The sequence below is a fragment of the Serinus canaria genome, chromosome 3 (genome assembly GCF_022539315.1).
Source record: "Serinus canaria isolate serCan28SL12 chromosome 3, serCan2020, whole genome shotgun sequence".
NCBI classification, from domain to species: Eukaryota; Metazoa; Chordata; class Aves; order Passeriformes; family Fringillidae; genus Serinus; species Serinus canaria.
This window is the reverse complement of record NC_066316.1, coordinates 25722734-25739563: the sequence shown is the minus strand read 5'-3', so window position 1 is coordinate 25739563 and position 16830 is coordinate 25722734. Positions and strand designations below refer to the sequence as shown.

Here is a 16830-nt window from a genome sequence, read left to right as displayed (position 1 = left end):
AGAACAGGAAGCCCCTCTGTTTTCTTTGAGGTGGCAAGTGCCGGGGGCAACGACCTGCTCTGACCCGGGACAGCGGGAGCTGCCCCTGCGCGGTGGTTGCGACAGTGGTGGTGGCAGTGGCAGTGGCAGGCACCCGGCCAGCAGCGTGAGGGACGCAGGGAGGCTGCGGAGCCCCGGCACCCGAGGATGTCGGGCAGAGCGTCTCCCACCCTGGAGAACAGCGGCAGCACCGGGCGCACAGGCAAGGGGATGACTGTGGGGCAGCTCCCCAACAGCATCAGCGTCCAGGGTGTCTCCTACACCATCAGGTAGGGCTGGGAGGGCGGTGTGGAGGGTCCCTGCTCCGGCTCCAGGGGCTGCGGGTGCGGGGCTGGCCCTGTGGGCTCCGGGTTGGGCCGAGCCCAGCGCGGCAGGAGCCATGGTGCCAGGGCCCCCCTCATGGCGCCGGGCCCGCCGCCTCAGGGCCCAGCCTGCGGAGCCCCTCCGCATCCCCTTCACGCGTTTCGGGGAGATTTCCAAGCGTTGTGCCCTTTCCCGCTGCCTTTCTTGCTGCTGCCGGAGGGATAACACGAGGCCCTAAGGAAAGGGACGCGTGGTTTAATGGCTGGCAAACATCATCAGCAAATAAAGCCACAGTTCATGGTTGTCCTTTTGGTTGTAGTCCAAAAGCTTCTTAGCAATCATTGTGAAAAACGTGCTCAGACCTCGTTTTATCTTCCAGGTAATGCCAAAGTTGTAGCCTTAGGAGGGGGACGGGCAAGGGAAAAATACTTTTAATTTTTATTTTTCCATATTTTAAAATCCTTGCAGCTCCTATCCCACGTGCAAGTAGCTATGAACCATTCACTTGCTTTATGCAAAGTTTTTACATATTCACTCCAATTGTTTTATTGGTGTTTGTTTTCCAAGGGAGCGTGTTGGCCCATGGTGGAACTTTTCTTTATATTGTAAAAAATGGACCCGGCAAATACTTAAGGATGTTTCATTTCACATAGAAAGTGGCCAGATTATGGGAATCTTAGGAAATTCTGGTAAGTTGTTCCAGTATTTTAAATGAAATAAGATCACAGTTGATACTGGTGACTGCCGTAGTGACGTGAATGTGACTGAGGTCTGTGTTTTAAATGATGAAATTCTGGCTGTTATACTAAATTGTGGCTGATTTTAACTTCTGCTTTGTAAAAATGGTACTTGGTTTTCAGAGCTCAGTCTTCTGTCATCTAACTAACAATTATAACTTCAATAACAGACAAGGTTACTTCAAAACTCACATGTTTCACTGCAAAGTGTGAATTTTTTATGATTTAAATGCTAATTTGCATTCTGGTTTTCCCATTTAGTTTCCCTTAATTAGCTGCATTAGCTGAAGGCCCTATTATTGTAAAGTTATGGAGAAAAAAATCCAACTTTCTACTTTTTGTAGGTGTCCGACCAAGTCAGGCTACCACTCTTGGAATCATAAAATTCATCTCAGCACATTTTTAATTTATTTTGTTTGAAAGGATCTGGGAAAACTGCTCTTCTGGATGCAATATCAGGCAGACTGGGACATAAAGACAACTTCTTTGGTGACGTGTACGTGAATGGACATCAGCTGAAGAGGGAACAGTTCAGAGATTGCTTCTCTTACATGCCACAGGTTGATTTCTACATTTATTTTTTGTGTGCTGTGCTTCCTTTTGTGTAAAAAAGTTGCTAGTGTAGTGGAGTAGTGTAATGTGAATGTGATTTTACTAGGAAATTTGGGATAAATCAGCTGTATGAATGATTAGGCTTGCATGAAGAGAAATTTTAATTACTACAGGACTAACTCCTTCTTGCCCTTCACTTTTTTTTCAGACTGACACTTTGTTAAGCTTTCTCACTGTACAGGAGTCTTTGACCTACACAGCTTTACTAACTCTTAAGATGTGCTCCAGCAGCTCCATCAAAAAGAAGGTTAGTATTTTACAATCTTCCACCAGAAAGTCCTGCAGGATGTTATGCAATGTTTTCACCAGCAGCACTTTGCATCCATGGCTGTGTTTTATGTTTATGAGGTTTCGTAATCCTCATTCTGCAAATGGGGAGAAATCCCTCTGCTGAGGAGTAGGACACAGGCTCTCTGGTGGTCCCACCTCTTCAAGGATCTTGTGCTGGTGCCCCAGGACATCCCCATTGTGCTGGGACAAAATTCTCCCACACAAAGCTGAAGCAATTACTAGTGCAGGAGATGCTGGTCTTGCTGTTGAGGTCAGTTCCCCTTCCCCAGAGGGGAACCTCAGTTCTCTGGGGTATTTAGGCCCATGTGTGCTGGTGAGCCTCATGGACAGCACAATTGATTTTGGCACCACTCTGTCTCCTGTAGAATATCTCTCACTAACCACAACAGCTCAAAAAAGCACTGGTGTGCTAAGCCTTCTGCAAGCTACTTTCTTGATGAAATCGATGTGTTTCAGATTTGCTTAAAGGGCTCTTTTTGAATTCTATTCAAAGTAAAACTGGATATTCCTGACCAGAGGGTCTTGCTTTTTTTTCTCTCTTCTCCAGTCTTCCACTCAGTACTTTATACATTCCCAGAATTGATGTGCCTTCCTACTCCCTGATTTTGGAAGCCAGAGCAGCACATCATGCTCCATACTTTAACTTCTAGTCACCCCTGAGCTCTTAATCTCTTAATGTCAAGTGGGGCTAAAATTTACTCATTGTGGAATACAGTGAAATAAAATTTAAAAAAATAATAATTTAAATAATGTATTAAAAATAATCAAATAGAAATTAGACCAGATACTGTCCAATTAGAATGGATGCAAGCAGGATATTGGTAAAGCTGTAACTTAAAATTATGTCCTTTTTTTTCAATTTTTTTGCCATTGCAGACAGGTATCTGAGTTGGACTGTGTTTAGTGTTTTGAAATTGTAATTATTTTTTAGGTAGATGCAGTTATGACTGAGCTGAGTCTCAGCCACATTGCTGACAAAATAATTGGAAGCTGGAATGTCGCAGGAATTTCTGGGGGTGAGAGGCGTCGGGTATCAGTTGCTGCCCAGCTTTTACAAGATCCCAGTAAGTACCACTGCCTGGATTTTCAAAATAAAACAAGGCTGTGTCACTCTGTGCTCCTGCCACAGGAAACCACTGTAAAGCACTTTAAAATACAAAAGCATTTGCATTCTTTAATTCAGCAGAAGCCAGTCTGGTGATGACAGGGAAGAAAAAGCGGTAACTGAGGTCTGCCATTGATCTCTTAGTTGATCTTGGGAAGCAGACAGATTAAAAATCTTAGGGACTGAACATAGGTTTAGACTTAGATTTATCCATTTTAAGTCTTTCTGGGTTCACACTTCCCAAATGTTGGTTGTAGCCCATTTATTTATCATTTTTGAGTACATTAGAGCCATACATGTGCAAGCACTGAGCCATGTAGTGGAGTAGCTGCCCTTCGTCTGTGTATGTGTGAGTGCCATGTGTGTTCCAGTGCCAAAAAAAAATTCCAGTGAAAGGAAATCAAAGCTGTTTAACTATGGAAGGATTATCCATGGAAAAAATTTTGTCAGTTTTGACAGAGTTTCTTGAAGGTGCCAGAATATCACAGAGTGAATGTACAGCACATATTTATTGGATGCTGGAGTCCTTGTAGCCGTGTGGATGTGCTACAGCTGCATATTAGGCAGGAAGGAGCTTAAATAGCACAGTGAGGTACATCCCTGCTACTGGTGACTCCTGGGGTGTGGTTGCTGCTCGGGACCTCACTTAACTCTACAGTAAACCCTATAGTAATTCTGTGTAGATAAACCTAGAGTGAAAACTCTCCTCCCCTCATACCCTGATCAGGGCTGGACTGTCCTCTTCTCTGCTATGCGTCATCTCTATAAAAATAATAGATTTGATGATAAGTTTTTCCATTCCATGTGCAATAAAATAATGAAGAAAAGGCAGTAACATCTGCTTCAATCTGTGGAATTGCATCTGCTGTATTTTAACAATTCTTGGTTTGTTCATAACAAATTCTATTTGTATATGTAAATTTAATTCAGAATATATAACTCCTAGCTAATTTTGCCACTTATGTTTACAATTTTATAAATGCTAAAATTTATCATTATTGTTCTTGAAAGCAGATGTATGCATCAAAACTATTTTGGTAATTTTCAGATTTCATGTGAATTTAGAAGAAGTGTTATGCTCTGATGTATTTTTTAATGTCCTCATTCCTAGTCATTGAAACAGAACCACTGAAACTAAATAAAATTGAAAGATCCCTCATGGCAGTATCTGTGCATACCCTGCTTTATGTGTGGAACTTCACCTGTAAAGTCATCTCTGTGTTATTTGCCAAATTAGCTTTAAGGGCAAAAGCTATGCCATTTGCTCCTCATTTACCTGAATTTTAAAGCTATTCCTTGTCATTTGGCAGAGATCATGCTTCTTGATGAACCCACCACAGGGCTGGACTGCCTGACTGCAAACCAGCTTGTCTTGCTTCTCTCAGAGCTTGCACACAGAGACAGGATTGTGATTCTTACGATCCATCAGCCTCGCTCAGAACTTTTCAAGGTAGATGATACCTACTCGCTATTGGCTTTTTCACCTTACTTTTTAGTACTTAGGTTCTTTTCAGGATGGAAGTACAAGATCAAGTATAGCTGCCTCTGTCCCTTTCCTTTGCTTAATTAGAGGCTTTGCAACTCTGGCCTTGTCCCAGTCACAGGGCACTTAGGGACACACATTGCCTTGTGAAAAGAGCATGGAGTCTGACTGTGTGCCTAACACTTGTGTTATGCACCGCCCAAACCAAAACCACTGGGAGAAGTCATGACAAGGCATGTGGGTACACCTTGGTCGTGTGGTGGGGCAGTCCTGCCTTGCAGTGTTTGTGCTGGGGAGAGCATTTCTCTCTTCCCATTACTGTTTCTCACTTTGCTCTTATCCACCACCTCCTACATGAATTCCGTGGCTGACTGAATGGAGTGTAAATGGTTGGGGAGCAACAGTGTGTTTCTGGACTAGAAGGGTTAGGGTCCTTAAGCACTTCAGGATATCTTGCCAACAATTTGGGGGGTTTTACGGACTGGGGCTATTAAGCACCAAAGGGGGTCAGTCAGTAAGTGAAGGTGCATTAGAAGTGAAGTCAGAAAGCCACATCTCTTTTTGTGTATTACCTCTGTATGCTGTTGTCATTGACAGTTTTGAGAACTACTGGAGCTTAAAGATGTGTCATTTTGCATAACCACCAATGAAAGGAGTGAAAGAAAGGACAAATGTCTTTTGGGATAAATACAGTAAGGGAGTTTGAATGTGTCAAAACTATTTTTCCCATCAAAGCCTTTCTATTACCCAGACAGTAGCTGTGCTCAAGAATGAATGCACTCCTGATCTGATCACTGTGGTGACTGGTGACAGGACCTGAGGGATTGGCCTGAAGTGTGACAGGGGAGGTTTAGGTTGGATCTTAGAAAAAGATTTTTCTCACAGAGGGTGGTTGGGAACTGGCTCTCTGGGGAAGTGGCCACAGCACCAAGCCTGACAGAGTTCAAGAAGCTTTTGGACAATGCTCTCAGGCACATGGTGTGATTCTTGGGCAGGGCCAGGAGCTGGACTCGATAGATTCCTTCCAAGTCAATGTATTCTGTGATTCTTAGTACATACTGCTAATATATTAATTTCCCCCCAACAGTTGTTTGATAAAATAGCCATCATGAGCTTTGGAGAAATGGTTTTCTGTGGGAACCCTATGGAAATGATCTCATTTTTTAGTGACTGTGGCTATTCTTGTCCTGAACAATCAAATCCTTTTGATTTCTATGGTAAGTTTGTCTAAGTTGCTTTTATGAAACAATTTGTTTTTTTTCCTAAGTTAAAGTTTTTCCAGAGATAGAAATGTATTTGAATTCTGTTTCAACTTTTTAATTGTTTTCAGCTCAGAGAGAGGGCTGGCCCCATGTAATTCCTAATGACTCCATAAAATAGCCATATTTGCAGTAAAGGAGTAAACTACCATGAAAAAAAGAGTCTGTTCTTCATGAAACCCGTGGATTCCTGATGGCATTTCTCTATGGCTGTGCACTGGATGTCGGAAAATTAATTGATTCTAAAATTGTGGAAAATACCATGCTCCTCTGGACTCTGTAATGCCAAGCAACCTAAAAGAGTTGTGTGGAGGGAAGGATGTAGAATTAATATGGGATGACTTGAGGCATCAATTTCCAGGAATTCTAAGTTTTGGGGAGTTGCTAATACTAGGGTGAACAAGTGGAACAGAATGGGTGCTTCGGGAGATGATGATAGCTTTTGGCATAAGCTGGAGAGTATTGTTTTACCAATTCAGGATGAAAAAATAAGGGTCAGCAGGAGACTTTGGAAATGAGACTTGGTTTTGCTGCAGTACATCCATGTCCTTCATTCATAAAGGAACAGGTTTGAAGAAAATGTGGACGTGTTTGTACGAGTACAGATATGCAGCCATGTACATAGCTCTATTTAAATCCAGCATGTTAGGGTAATTTCTGGCAGTACTAGCTGAGCACTAACCAGAGAATTTGGCCAATTCAAAAAGCTGCATTCAGAGCAGGCAGTGTTTTCCTATTGTCTACGTGGCATTCTAAACTCAGTGAGAAGAGAGGATAGTTGTTGAAATGAAGCTGGAATGGGATAAAGCTGAAAATACTGGTATGACAGTGAGGATAATTTTGCCTTCATGAATTTGAATAGTCTTGAAAAGCATAGATGATTTGAGATTTAGACCCACTTTTAAAAAAGCTTGGTAAAGAGAGTACTGCATTCTTCAAATGTCAACCTTTAAATGTGACAAGAAAGGAAAAAAATACAGATTAGAGCAAAGAATCATCAGAATATTTAGTCTTTTGAAAATTGGTAGTTTATATTTTTTTTCTGTGATTTGATGTGAATGAAGGGACAGATTCTGATATCACTTACACCAGCAACAGAGGAAAATATATCCTATGTATTGAGTGTAGATTATATTGCGGAACTGTCATGTGTTTGTAAAAAGTACTAATGCATGGTAGGCATTAGCTAGTTGGTCTAGTTAGTAGTCAGTGTTACAGTTCTTTTAAAGCACACCCAGTTGCCATTTATTTCCTGTGTGACTTCCAGCAAGTCACACTGGCCAACTTTTAAAAAGTGTTTCTGCCTTTAGGATGTTCACATTTTGAACAGCGAAGGCTTCATTTTGGATGTGTTTACCATTAAAGACAATTCTGCTTTATTCCTGATTTTAGAACACCAGGGAACTATTCATAAACCTAATTCAGATTTTGAGGAAACTTAAGAATCTTGGACAAGGCCTCCTGTTGTTGAATTTGCATTTTGAAGTTGAACTGAACATTGCAAAACTGAAATCTAAGGATGAGAGAAACCTTAGGAATAAATAACTGATGAAGACATCTTACCAGATGTAGAAGAGTAGTATAAAATTGGCTAAGAAAAAATACTGCTGAGAACAACAATCCAGTTTCCAAAAACTTGGCTAATTCATTGCTGTTAGGGAAAAGGGAAATTTCTGAGGTGTTTTAGCACTATTACTGAATCTGTATGACTTGTAAAAACAGGACACACAAATTTCCCATCTGCCAGCAAAAGAATTGCTGGTGCCAGGAGTATGTTTCAGTGGACTTATTAGAAAGGAACATTAACTCTGTGAAGTAGTTACCTTTCATGAGTTCCATGAGAGTCAGTATTACTTTCTTCAGCTTGGGCTGAGCCTGCTAGGAGAATTTGGCCAGCTGAACATCCCCTGACTTCACATTAAAAGAGAAGTATGTCTGCAAAGGAGGTAGGTGAAACCCAGTGCAACAATGCATTAACAGCTCAAGGAGAGAAGAGCAGTGTCTCTACAGTGTGAATTCATACTAAGCAAAAAATAAAGCTCCATAATTATGGAGGAGTGGGCAGAGGACAAGGGGGAGCTGTGGAACCACGTCTGAGCATTTGTCTGAAAACTCGAGAAATATATGACCAGATAAGATCATCTTCATAAATGTTCATCCTCTGGTGCTTTGTCTTGCTCTCTATAGCTCTGTGCAGTGCAAGGAGAGTGCTGAAGATCTGACCAACACAGTGCTTAGGCCTTGCATTTCCAGATTAAGAACCTGAACTGCAGGGTCCTGCAGAGGTCACAAAACATAGGTTTCTTGTAGCTGCACAGTTAATTAATTCCTGCTGCATTTAACAGAAGGGAGAAAGAAGCCTTCAATTCTTTCAGTTGACCTTTTCATCTTTGCATGTTTTAGAACAGAGACAAGAAAAATTTAGTTGCACAGGGAAAAAGGTATGAAGGGAAGGTGATGTATATAGAGAGTAAAAGCTTTGTCATTTTACAGTGGATCTGACATCTGTGGACACCCGAAGCAAAGAACACGAACTTGAAACCTACAGTAGGGTTCAGGACTTTGTATCAGCCTACAGAAACTCAGAGATCTTTAGCAAAGTGCTGGCAGCCATTGAAAAAACAAAGTATACGAAGGAGCTGCCACCAATACCATTCAAAAAGAAAGACTCACCCAATGGCTTTGACCAAATACTGATTCTTTTACGGTAAGACTTCCCCCGCCCCCCTTTTTAAAGCAATTATTTTTTCCTCTCCACTAATCTTTCAGATTTCCCCTCCATGTGTAGATGCACTTCCTTGGTTATTTGATCTCCCACTGTACTTGTCCCTTGTCTTTTTTAATATATTAGCTCTTTGTGGGCACTGTGTGTCAAAGATTTGTTCAAAGCTTAATACCCTACCAACGTGTGTTCAGTTATAGCTAACAAGCCTTTTGTTGTTGTTTTGTTTCATGATCAGGAGAACAACAAGAAATCTCTCCAGAGATAAGATAGGCATCATCATGCGTCTGCTCCAGAACCTGTTATTTGGCTTGTTTATAGCCTTTTTCCTTCTTAGACTAAGGAGTGACGTGGCCCAGGGAGCCGTGCAGGACCGTGTGGGGCTTATCTACCAGTGCGTGAGTGCCCCCCCCTACACAGGGATGCTCAATGCTGTGGCCCTGTGTGAGTTTCTGTCCTGTCTTACGTGCAGCAGCAGGTGTTGCTGCCACTCTGTCTTAAATAAGAAAAAGTATTTTTTGAAGATAGTAATGTCAGAGTTGATACAGAAGCACAAAATTCAATGGAATTTAGGGGAATATGCCCTTATCCCTGCCTTTCTTTTTTACAGCTGGCCTGTCTATGAAGGCTTTATTCTAAACTGTGCAAAAGATTTCCCTCTGTGTAGCATTTTATAAGTAGGACAAAGCCTAGGTCCAGCTAATATCTAAGTGAGCTCAAAACCAGACATGTGGAAAGGATGGAAATAAAAACGAGCTTTGACAGCAATTAAGCACAATTGGATTTATGGGTATTATGTGATAATTACATTTTTTAAAGGATTTTTCTCTTACAGGTGCCATAATGAAAGCAACAGTAATTTCTGTTTACAGCCCTAAAAACTGTTTTGCTCATGTAGAGGCCATACACTGCTGTCATCAGCTAGAAATCAGAGCACCTCAATAAATTGGCCAGTGACAGAGGCTTTCTCATATCCTTAATTTGTATATGCAAAAAGAGAAGGCTGTCCTGCATGCTGATAAGTTAGGCCTCTTTGATTAAGCCTACCAATGTTTGCAGTCTGTGGGGAGCATGCTTTGCATTTACAGTGGGGGAAAAGGGATCAGAGTGGTTTAGGCAGAATGTTTGTGATAAATTCTCAAAGTTGTCCCTGTCCTTCAGATCATTTCTGCTAACAAGTCTTGCTCTTTCTGTTTAATGGTAATTTACTTAATTTCTTACATATTTTATTCAGTCCCACCTCTACGTGCTATCAGTGACCAAGAAAGTAAAGACGGCCTGTATAAGAAATGGCAAATGCTTGTAGCTTATATAATCCATTTCCTGCCCTTCAGTGTCATCAGTGTGGCCATTTTCAGCACCTTCATATACTGGTAAGCATTTGGACCATCTGTTGGGTTGTCATTTTGTTTTTGTTACCAGTGTCAGTTAACATGTCAGCAAAAGGCCTCCTGGCATGGCTTCCTGCTGTTGTCTCTCAAAATGATTACACAGAAAGCATAAGGAAAGATGATACAACTTTCAGGCAGAGCTGAAAACACTTCCCCAGTAAGTAAATTACCAATTCTTTAGGTAACTTAGAAAGTTTTAATGGACCTGAGAGAGTTATCATACTTTTGTCATACTGAAAGCAGGAAGTGTCATTTTACATTGCATTTAGAAAGACAATTTAGGAAATAAAACAAACAAACAAAAAAACAGCCCCCCAAAACCCCAAAACAACAACAGCAAAACAAGCAAACAAACAAACAGAAAAACCCCAAAAACCACCAAAAAACAAACAAACAAAAAACCCCAAACTGAGTCAGCTGTAGGTACATGGCAATAACAAAACTTTTATTTCCTGGAACGTTGGGGTTTAGCTACAGTATATGGAAGTGATGAAATCTGGATCCCTTTCTTATACCCTCCAGAGAAAAGCACAAATTTCTGTCCTGATCTTTTTCTTCTCTAATGTTGAGTGATGTCTGGTGCACTAGAGTTAATTTTTGTTTTCCTGGGACAGTTGCAATCATTTGTCAGTCTGTAATAAAAGTGTACAAGTGGATGAGCAGGCTTGGTTTGTGTTGTGGATGCATGTTCTCTGATGAGCTGTTCAAAAGTGGTAAGTGGATACACCCTCATAAAAGAGCTAAAGTGCAGAAGCCATTCTGCTGTAGCTGTGCATGTTACTGCTCTTACTTTCTAGTAAGATGGATGGAAAATGGATATAGTAGAACTATACAAAATTGCTTGGACTTCTGAAGCAGAATTTCTGCACAGGGAATTTTGTAGCATTTTCCCCCATCTAGCAAAACTCAGAAAAAAGGATGACTATTCCCTTTTTCCTTCTGGTCTATAGGACGCAGTGAGGGGCCATGCTCAGCATTTAGTTAATTCTTTCCATTTGAAATCTCAATGCAGAGAGAAGGAGATTTCTGCTCTTCCAGGCATGCATGGGCAAGTTGTTTTGTAGTTTGGTGTGGATATGAAAAGTAGCCACCTTCATCTCCTAAGCTACTTATTTCTGCAAGCGGTCAGTGCTTCCTGCTTGAGGCAGGGCTCCCTGAGAAGCCTTTTTTCACAGACAGACAGACAGACAGACAGACAGACAGACAGACAGACAGACAGAAATCATTCTTCCTTTCACTAAGTGCTGTGCTGACCTTCTGTTTGTGAAAGGTGCCAAGCAAACAGCCATTTGGAAAGCAGCTTTCCACTCTCAATGACACTCTCAACTCCATAACAAACAGGGAATCCACATGGGCAGAGACTTTGAACCTGTGTTTTGGTTGGCTCAAACACAACCAACAATAAATAGTGAGACTCCAGTTAATGTATAATATTTACAGGTATTATCTTTCCAATATTGCAGTTGTTTGGAAGCCATCAGGGATGTGTCAGAGTGATTTCACAATGCTCTTAGACCTCTCAGGGCAAGAAGTTTCTGGATGAAATTTTGACAGTTGCTATGCAGGACTGAACTTCTCCAAATGAACTAACTTTTTGAGAGGCTTTGACAGGCTCTGGCATGTGTTCTTACAAGCCATTTCTTGTAGAGTTTGTGTTTGTGGAGTCAGCCAGTTGGGTCAGGCAGACCCAAACTCTGACCTGATGAGACACAAGGCAGGTTTGGCCAAGTTCAAAGAGAGCCTCTTTTGCAACCAAGTGAATGTCCTGTCTATGCAGATTTTCCTAGCTGAAGATACCTCTGGGAAATCTTCTAATGGTTCACATCATGTTGTTATTCTGTTGCTATAATATTCTCTCTTTGGGCTGGGCTTTTTTTTTCTTTTTTTAGCCTTTCTTCTATTCATATTGACTAGTTAACTAGCCTGTGTCTCCATATCTCTCTGTAAAGTATTAGAGCAGCTCAGAGGTGATAGTTTTCTGGTAGGACTTTGGAAAGCTGTTTCTTCTGCACCAATCTGTACTTCAGAGTTGTTAAATACCTGCTACCTCGCTGAGTATTTAACACTGGAAGGGTCAATGTTCATCCATCTATTTATAAAATATTCTGGTGTTACAAAAAACACTACAGGAAAACACTAGAAGAACATTGATACTTCTGCTTTAAGACCATATTCAAACAGGTTGGGTTAAAAAAAAAAACATAGGGTCTTGCACTGAGCAACAAAAAAAAGAAAATTAATTAAATGTCGAATTGATGCTTGTGAGCTAAGCAAAGCATGCAGTGTGCACCTAGTGCGAGGCAGTTTCAGTATGAGGTATTTTGGAAAAAGAGTAATGTGTCACAGAGTAATAAAGGGTTTTGTCATCTGTCACATACACTATAAGGGTGAATTAAGTTTGTCAAGCAATTTTTGGCTTTTCTTAACTTTTTAATCTTGAGTATAGATTGAGCGGACTCTTTCCCTTGGATTAGCTAGGGGAAAACTGAGAACAGCATGTTGAATTAAAGAATGCAGGAGCATGGGGGAAATTGCATTGGTGTGAATTACATGGGTGGTGAATTCAATTAGTTTTTTATTGAGTAAATCCATGCTTATGTTTGTTTGCACATTATCAGAAGTGCAAAATCCCATCTGTTAATTACCTGCATAAAGATGTTCTTTAAATACGTGACTTACATGAATGATTCCCACTGCAAAGACTTTACAAGAAGCAGCAGGTTGGTTTAAGGAATAGAAAAGCCATTGTCTTGAAAAAACCTGGATTTCTACAAGAATTACATCTTGGCATAACCCTCTTCAATCTAGATGGAGAAAACCTCATGTATCTGCACTTACATAATGATAGTAAGTGGATGTCCTTGTGTTAAAATTCCAAACAATATACTAAGGTGTAAGGCTTGTCACCTAATGAGGTATAACTGCAAAAAAACCAAATAGAAACAAAAGTAAAAGCTACTTTTCAAGTTTACTACCCTACTACTACAGTTTTTTAACTGTTCTTTTGCTCATCTTTGTACAGGACTACAGGATTGTATCCTGATGCATCCAGATTTGGAATTTTCTTTGCTGTTGTCTTAGCATCTCACATGATTGGTGAACTACTAACACTTGTTATACTTGGCATGGTTCAAGACCCAAATATAGTCCAAAGTGGCATTGTGCTGCTTAATTCAGCTGGTGTGATAGTGGGAACAGGACTAGTAAGGTAGGAAAAAATCTTCCTTTGTTAAAGTGTTGCTGTTAACATGATGTGGAAGAGTTTATAGAACAGTTGGTTTTGCAGAAATCTAGTAATGCACAAGAAAAACAAGAGCAGCTGTGCTCCTTCAGAGGCAGAACTACGTAATCTTGTTGGGCCTTCTACTAAACACAAAACCAGACACTTAGTATCTTTAGATATCAACAAAGATATTGAAGATTTCCCCCAGTTTTTGCAAATATATTGAAGATAAAACTGAAAAATTAATATCTATCAGCTCATCTGAATTCTTTTATTGATGCTGACATGATGATGTGCAGTGCTGTCCTCATTAAAGGAGCCTACCAAAAAATCCCCGTTCCTACATCTTTTAGTAACTGCTGGAACTTATGACATTAAAAACTGGTAATGTTGGTTTAAAAAAGCAGTTGCTCTCAACAGTCTTACTAGTATTATTATCCAGTTTAGCCAGTAAACTTTTCAGTCCCTTTTTTTACCCATACAGACTGAAATCTATATAAATTACTGAGTAGTGTAATAAATATGCAGGAAAATCGTGATCTGCTTGCTCTGTTACTGTGCAGATAGTTGGGTTTGTGTTTTAATTGTGTGAAGTGTGAACAGTTTTCCCTTTGTCAATACTGAAATTGAGGATTTTTGAGAGATATAGCAGAATAAATGTGCAATTGTTAAAAGGAGTTTTCCTAAGATATTGAGGATATGTTTACCTGAAACCCTCCCAATGAAAATTAAGTAAGCCTAACAACACATGGTGTTGTCCTCAAGAAAATCATATGCAGCTTCACGAAATTGATGATGCTTTGTCTCTTTAAAGTAGATCTCAACTCATACCCAAAATTGATGATGCTTTGTCTCTTTAAAGTACATCTCAGCTCATACATTTTACAATATAAAGCTAGGTTAATGTCTAATTATTTGGTCCCTGCCCAATTTCAGGAAGATGTGTGTTTATAGTGAAAGACATTTATTCCTGCTACCGTAGTCTAGTGCCTTAATGATAACTTAAAAGCGTTAGAGTGGTTTCTAACCTTATTTTACAGCACTGGCTTTGCTCATTAATATTACTAATCTTTTTGATTAATCTTCATAAGCAATGAAGGACATTAAAAATAGTATTGAGACTTGCTGGGTTTTTTTCCTGTTATTATTTTTGTTGCTGTTGAATTATTCAAGTCTTGAAGTATGTTAGATGCTGAAATTGCCCTGTCTTGTTGAATGTTTCTTCTTCTTATTTTGCTTCATTTTTGCTTTGTTATTACTGTGGCAGTGAATTCCTATTCAGTATTCCTTGGTTTTGAAGATAGTGGTGGTTTCTTACTTTGAAAGCAACACATTTTTGCAAGGAAGGTTTATATTGGGTCTTGTCATTTTCAGTTTATCACTGCCATGTGAACAGCAAACAACCATAGAATTCTTTGTGACTGTTCATAAAAAAGTCAGAGCTGAATGTTGTGACACTGTACCAAAGTCAGGGACAGCCTTCATGGTTGTCTCATCATTTAGCCCTAAAATTGGACTTTTATGTTTGAAAACCCTACAGGTAGGGACGAGAACTGTTTTTGTCACAGGTTACAAACAATGAGAGCTTGTTTTAATTTGGGGTCTCTTAGTATGTAGCAGAAGTCAGCTTAACTTCTTTGTTTCTTTAAGGACCATTGAAGAAATGCCAGCACCTTTGAAACTACTTAGTTTTTTTACATTTCAAAAATACAGCAGTGAAGTCCTTGTAGTCAATGAATTTTATGGCTTAAACTTCACATGTGGTAAGTGTTAAAAAAAAAGTCCATTATAAATAATTTTAATGAGATGTTGATGCCTTTTTTCCTTCTTTGTGTACGTATGCCACTTTTGCACCGAGAATGACAGGGGAACGGGCGGGAGGCAGTATTGGTAGAAAGAGCAAAGAAGGCTTTATTCAAGTGAACCACGTGGTTTATATAGAGTGATACGATCCATTCTGTTTGATTGGCTAGTTAATAAAAGCATCTTCCTCATACACCGTCCTTGAGAAGAACAGAAAGACAAAGCATAAAAACACCACCTGCAGATTGTTTATACTAACAAGTTATCACATCCTTACTACTCCCTGAAAGTTCTCACAAGCCGCTGTGAGAAACGTTTGCTGTTTCTCTCTCTCTGTCCCATGGCATCCACACATGTATCCTGATAAAATAAATGTAACTTTTGAGTTGCTAAAAAGAACTTACTAATTAGTGAAGACTACAATGCCACATCAGCAAGCTAGAGCAGAATTCGATTATTTTGTTACAACCATTTCTCATTCTTCCGTTTCTTCTATCTTTCTCTTTTTTTGCCTCTTCTCCCCTCTTTGGAGGAATTTTGGAAGCTAAGTTTATTACTGGCTGGAAATTTTTTTTTTTTTGTGCAATGTTATACAAATAGAGCATCAAGAAAATTGTACAATCTAAGATCAAACATCAGTGGAGGGAGTATTGAGAGGTAACAAAAAGCTGACCAGCTATCTCCTCTAATACTAGAGAGGCTTCAGTTCAAATGTGTTTCCATGGTATTTACTGAGCAGCCTGGGTCTGTCAGGCTGTGTTTTGCTGGTTGTGAGCAAGACAACCTGCAAAACAAGATAATCAATCAGTAGCTAATACACTTTAGTGGGGTAAAAGTGATATACCTTTGAACCTACCCTAAGATATTTGGGGTGTTGTAGCCAGGTGTCTGCGCTCCTCTCCAAGGCTACGTTTTTTTAATCTATTAATCTCTCCTGCACCTCTTTATTACAAGATCAACAACTGTTAGAAAACAAATCCATGACTCCACTAGTTCCAGTAAACACCTCATTTTTAATGTGCCCTTCATACAGTTACCATTTCTTGCATTTTGGAACCCTCAACACATATTAACACTGTACATCTATGTCTACATGGGGCAACATGCTTCTTGATGCCACTCCAGATAATGTGTTTGAAAAGCCATAAATCTTTGTTTGACATGAACAAAAGAGAGAGCTCCTAGTGACCATTTGTTCTTCCCTTCAAAAAGTATGTAATGGATTAACCACAGAAACACAGGACTTATCTGGTTTTATTCCATAGTGATGAGTAATACTGTTGTAGGTATGGTTCTTCATGAATGTGACGTCAGAAAGAGGTGTTTTTAAGGCATGAGTTAGAGACTGGAGTCTGAGTTTTAATTTTACTGATTTACCTACTAAAGAAATTGTTTCTTTTGACAGGTGGAGACAACAGTTCCACTGCAAATAATCCTGCATGTGTTTTCTCTCAAGGCATCCGGTTCATTGAAGAAAACTATCCCAGGGCATTGTCCTGGTTCACAGCAGATGTCCTCATACTCTATGCTTTCATACCAGTACTTGTCATTATTGCAATTCTAAGCTTCAAATTAAGAGAGAATTACTGACTGACAATGAAAAAGTAGCAATTCCAACAGTCTCTAATACTATACTTTTATCTATATTATGGTCGAAGTCTTATATTGTTGGATTTTAGACAGAATTTAAATGATTACAGATACAAAAACACATTCATCTTCTCATGTTTGTTTTCACCTTGAAAGTCAATGTTCTCTTAAGTGTGTGAATAACTCCTGATATCAGTATACCCCCCCCCTCGTTTCTGGTTGATTTCCAGATCAGCCATAATCAACAGTATCTCATGTTTTAAAGAGCTTTC

At 39.8% G+C, this 16830-nt stretch overlaps 1 protein-coding gene across 1 annotated transcript; it reads left to right on the top strand.

The window, feature by feature from the left end:
- The first annotated feature begins 98 nt into the window (after positions 1–98).
- On the top strand, positions 99–16681 carry ABCG5 (ATP binding cassette subfamily G member 5). Its single transcript, XM_009091178.4, has 13 exons — positions 99–308; positions 910–1031; positions 1503–1639; positions 1840–1938; positions 2914–3046; positions 4398–4537; positions 5658–5787; positions 8323–8536; positions 8790–8995; positions 9786–9924; positions 12965–13150; positions 14816–14928; positions 16374–16681. Exons 1-13 carry the CDS (start codon positions 187–189, stop codon positions 16556–16558), a joined length of 1926 nt encoding a protein of 641 aa, XP_009089426.1. The 5' UTR covers positions 99–186; the 3' UTR covers positions 16559–16681.
- Positions 16682–16830: the final 149 nt, after the last annotated feature.

Bases quoted from the DNA above. Each gene is read 5' to 3' on its own strand.
- ABCG5 (XM_009091178.4), top strand. From the start codon at position 187: ATGTCGGGCAGAGCGTCTCCCACCCTGGAGAACAGCGGCAGCACCGGG. The intron at 1,032-1,502 runs GTAAGTTGTTCC...TTTGTTTGAAAG, and splicing joins GGGAATCTTAGGAAATTCTG to GATCTGGGAAAACTGCTCTT. The intron at 3,047-4,397 runs GTAAGTACCACT...GTCATTTGGCAG, and splicing joins CCAGCTTTTACAAGATCCCA to AGATCATGCTTCTTGATGAA.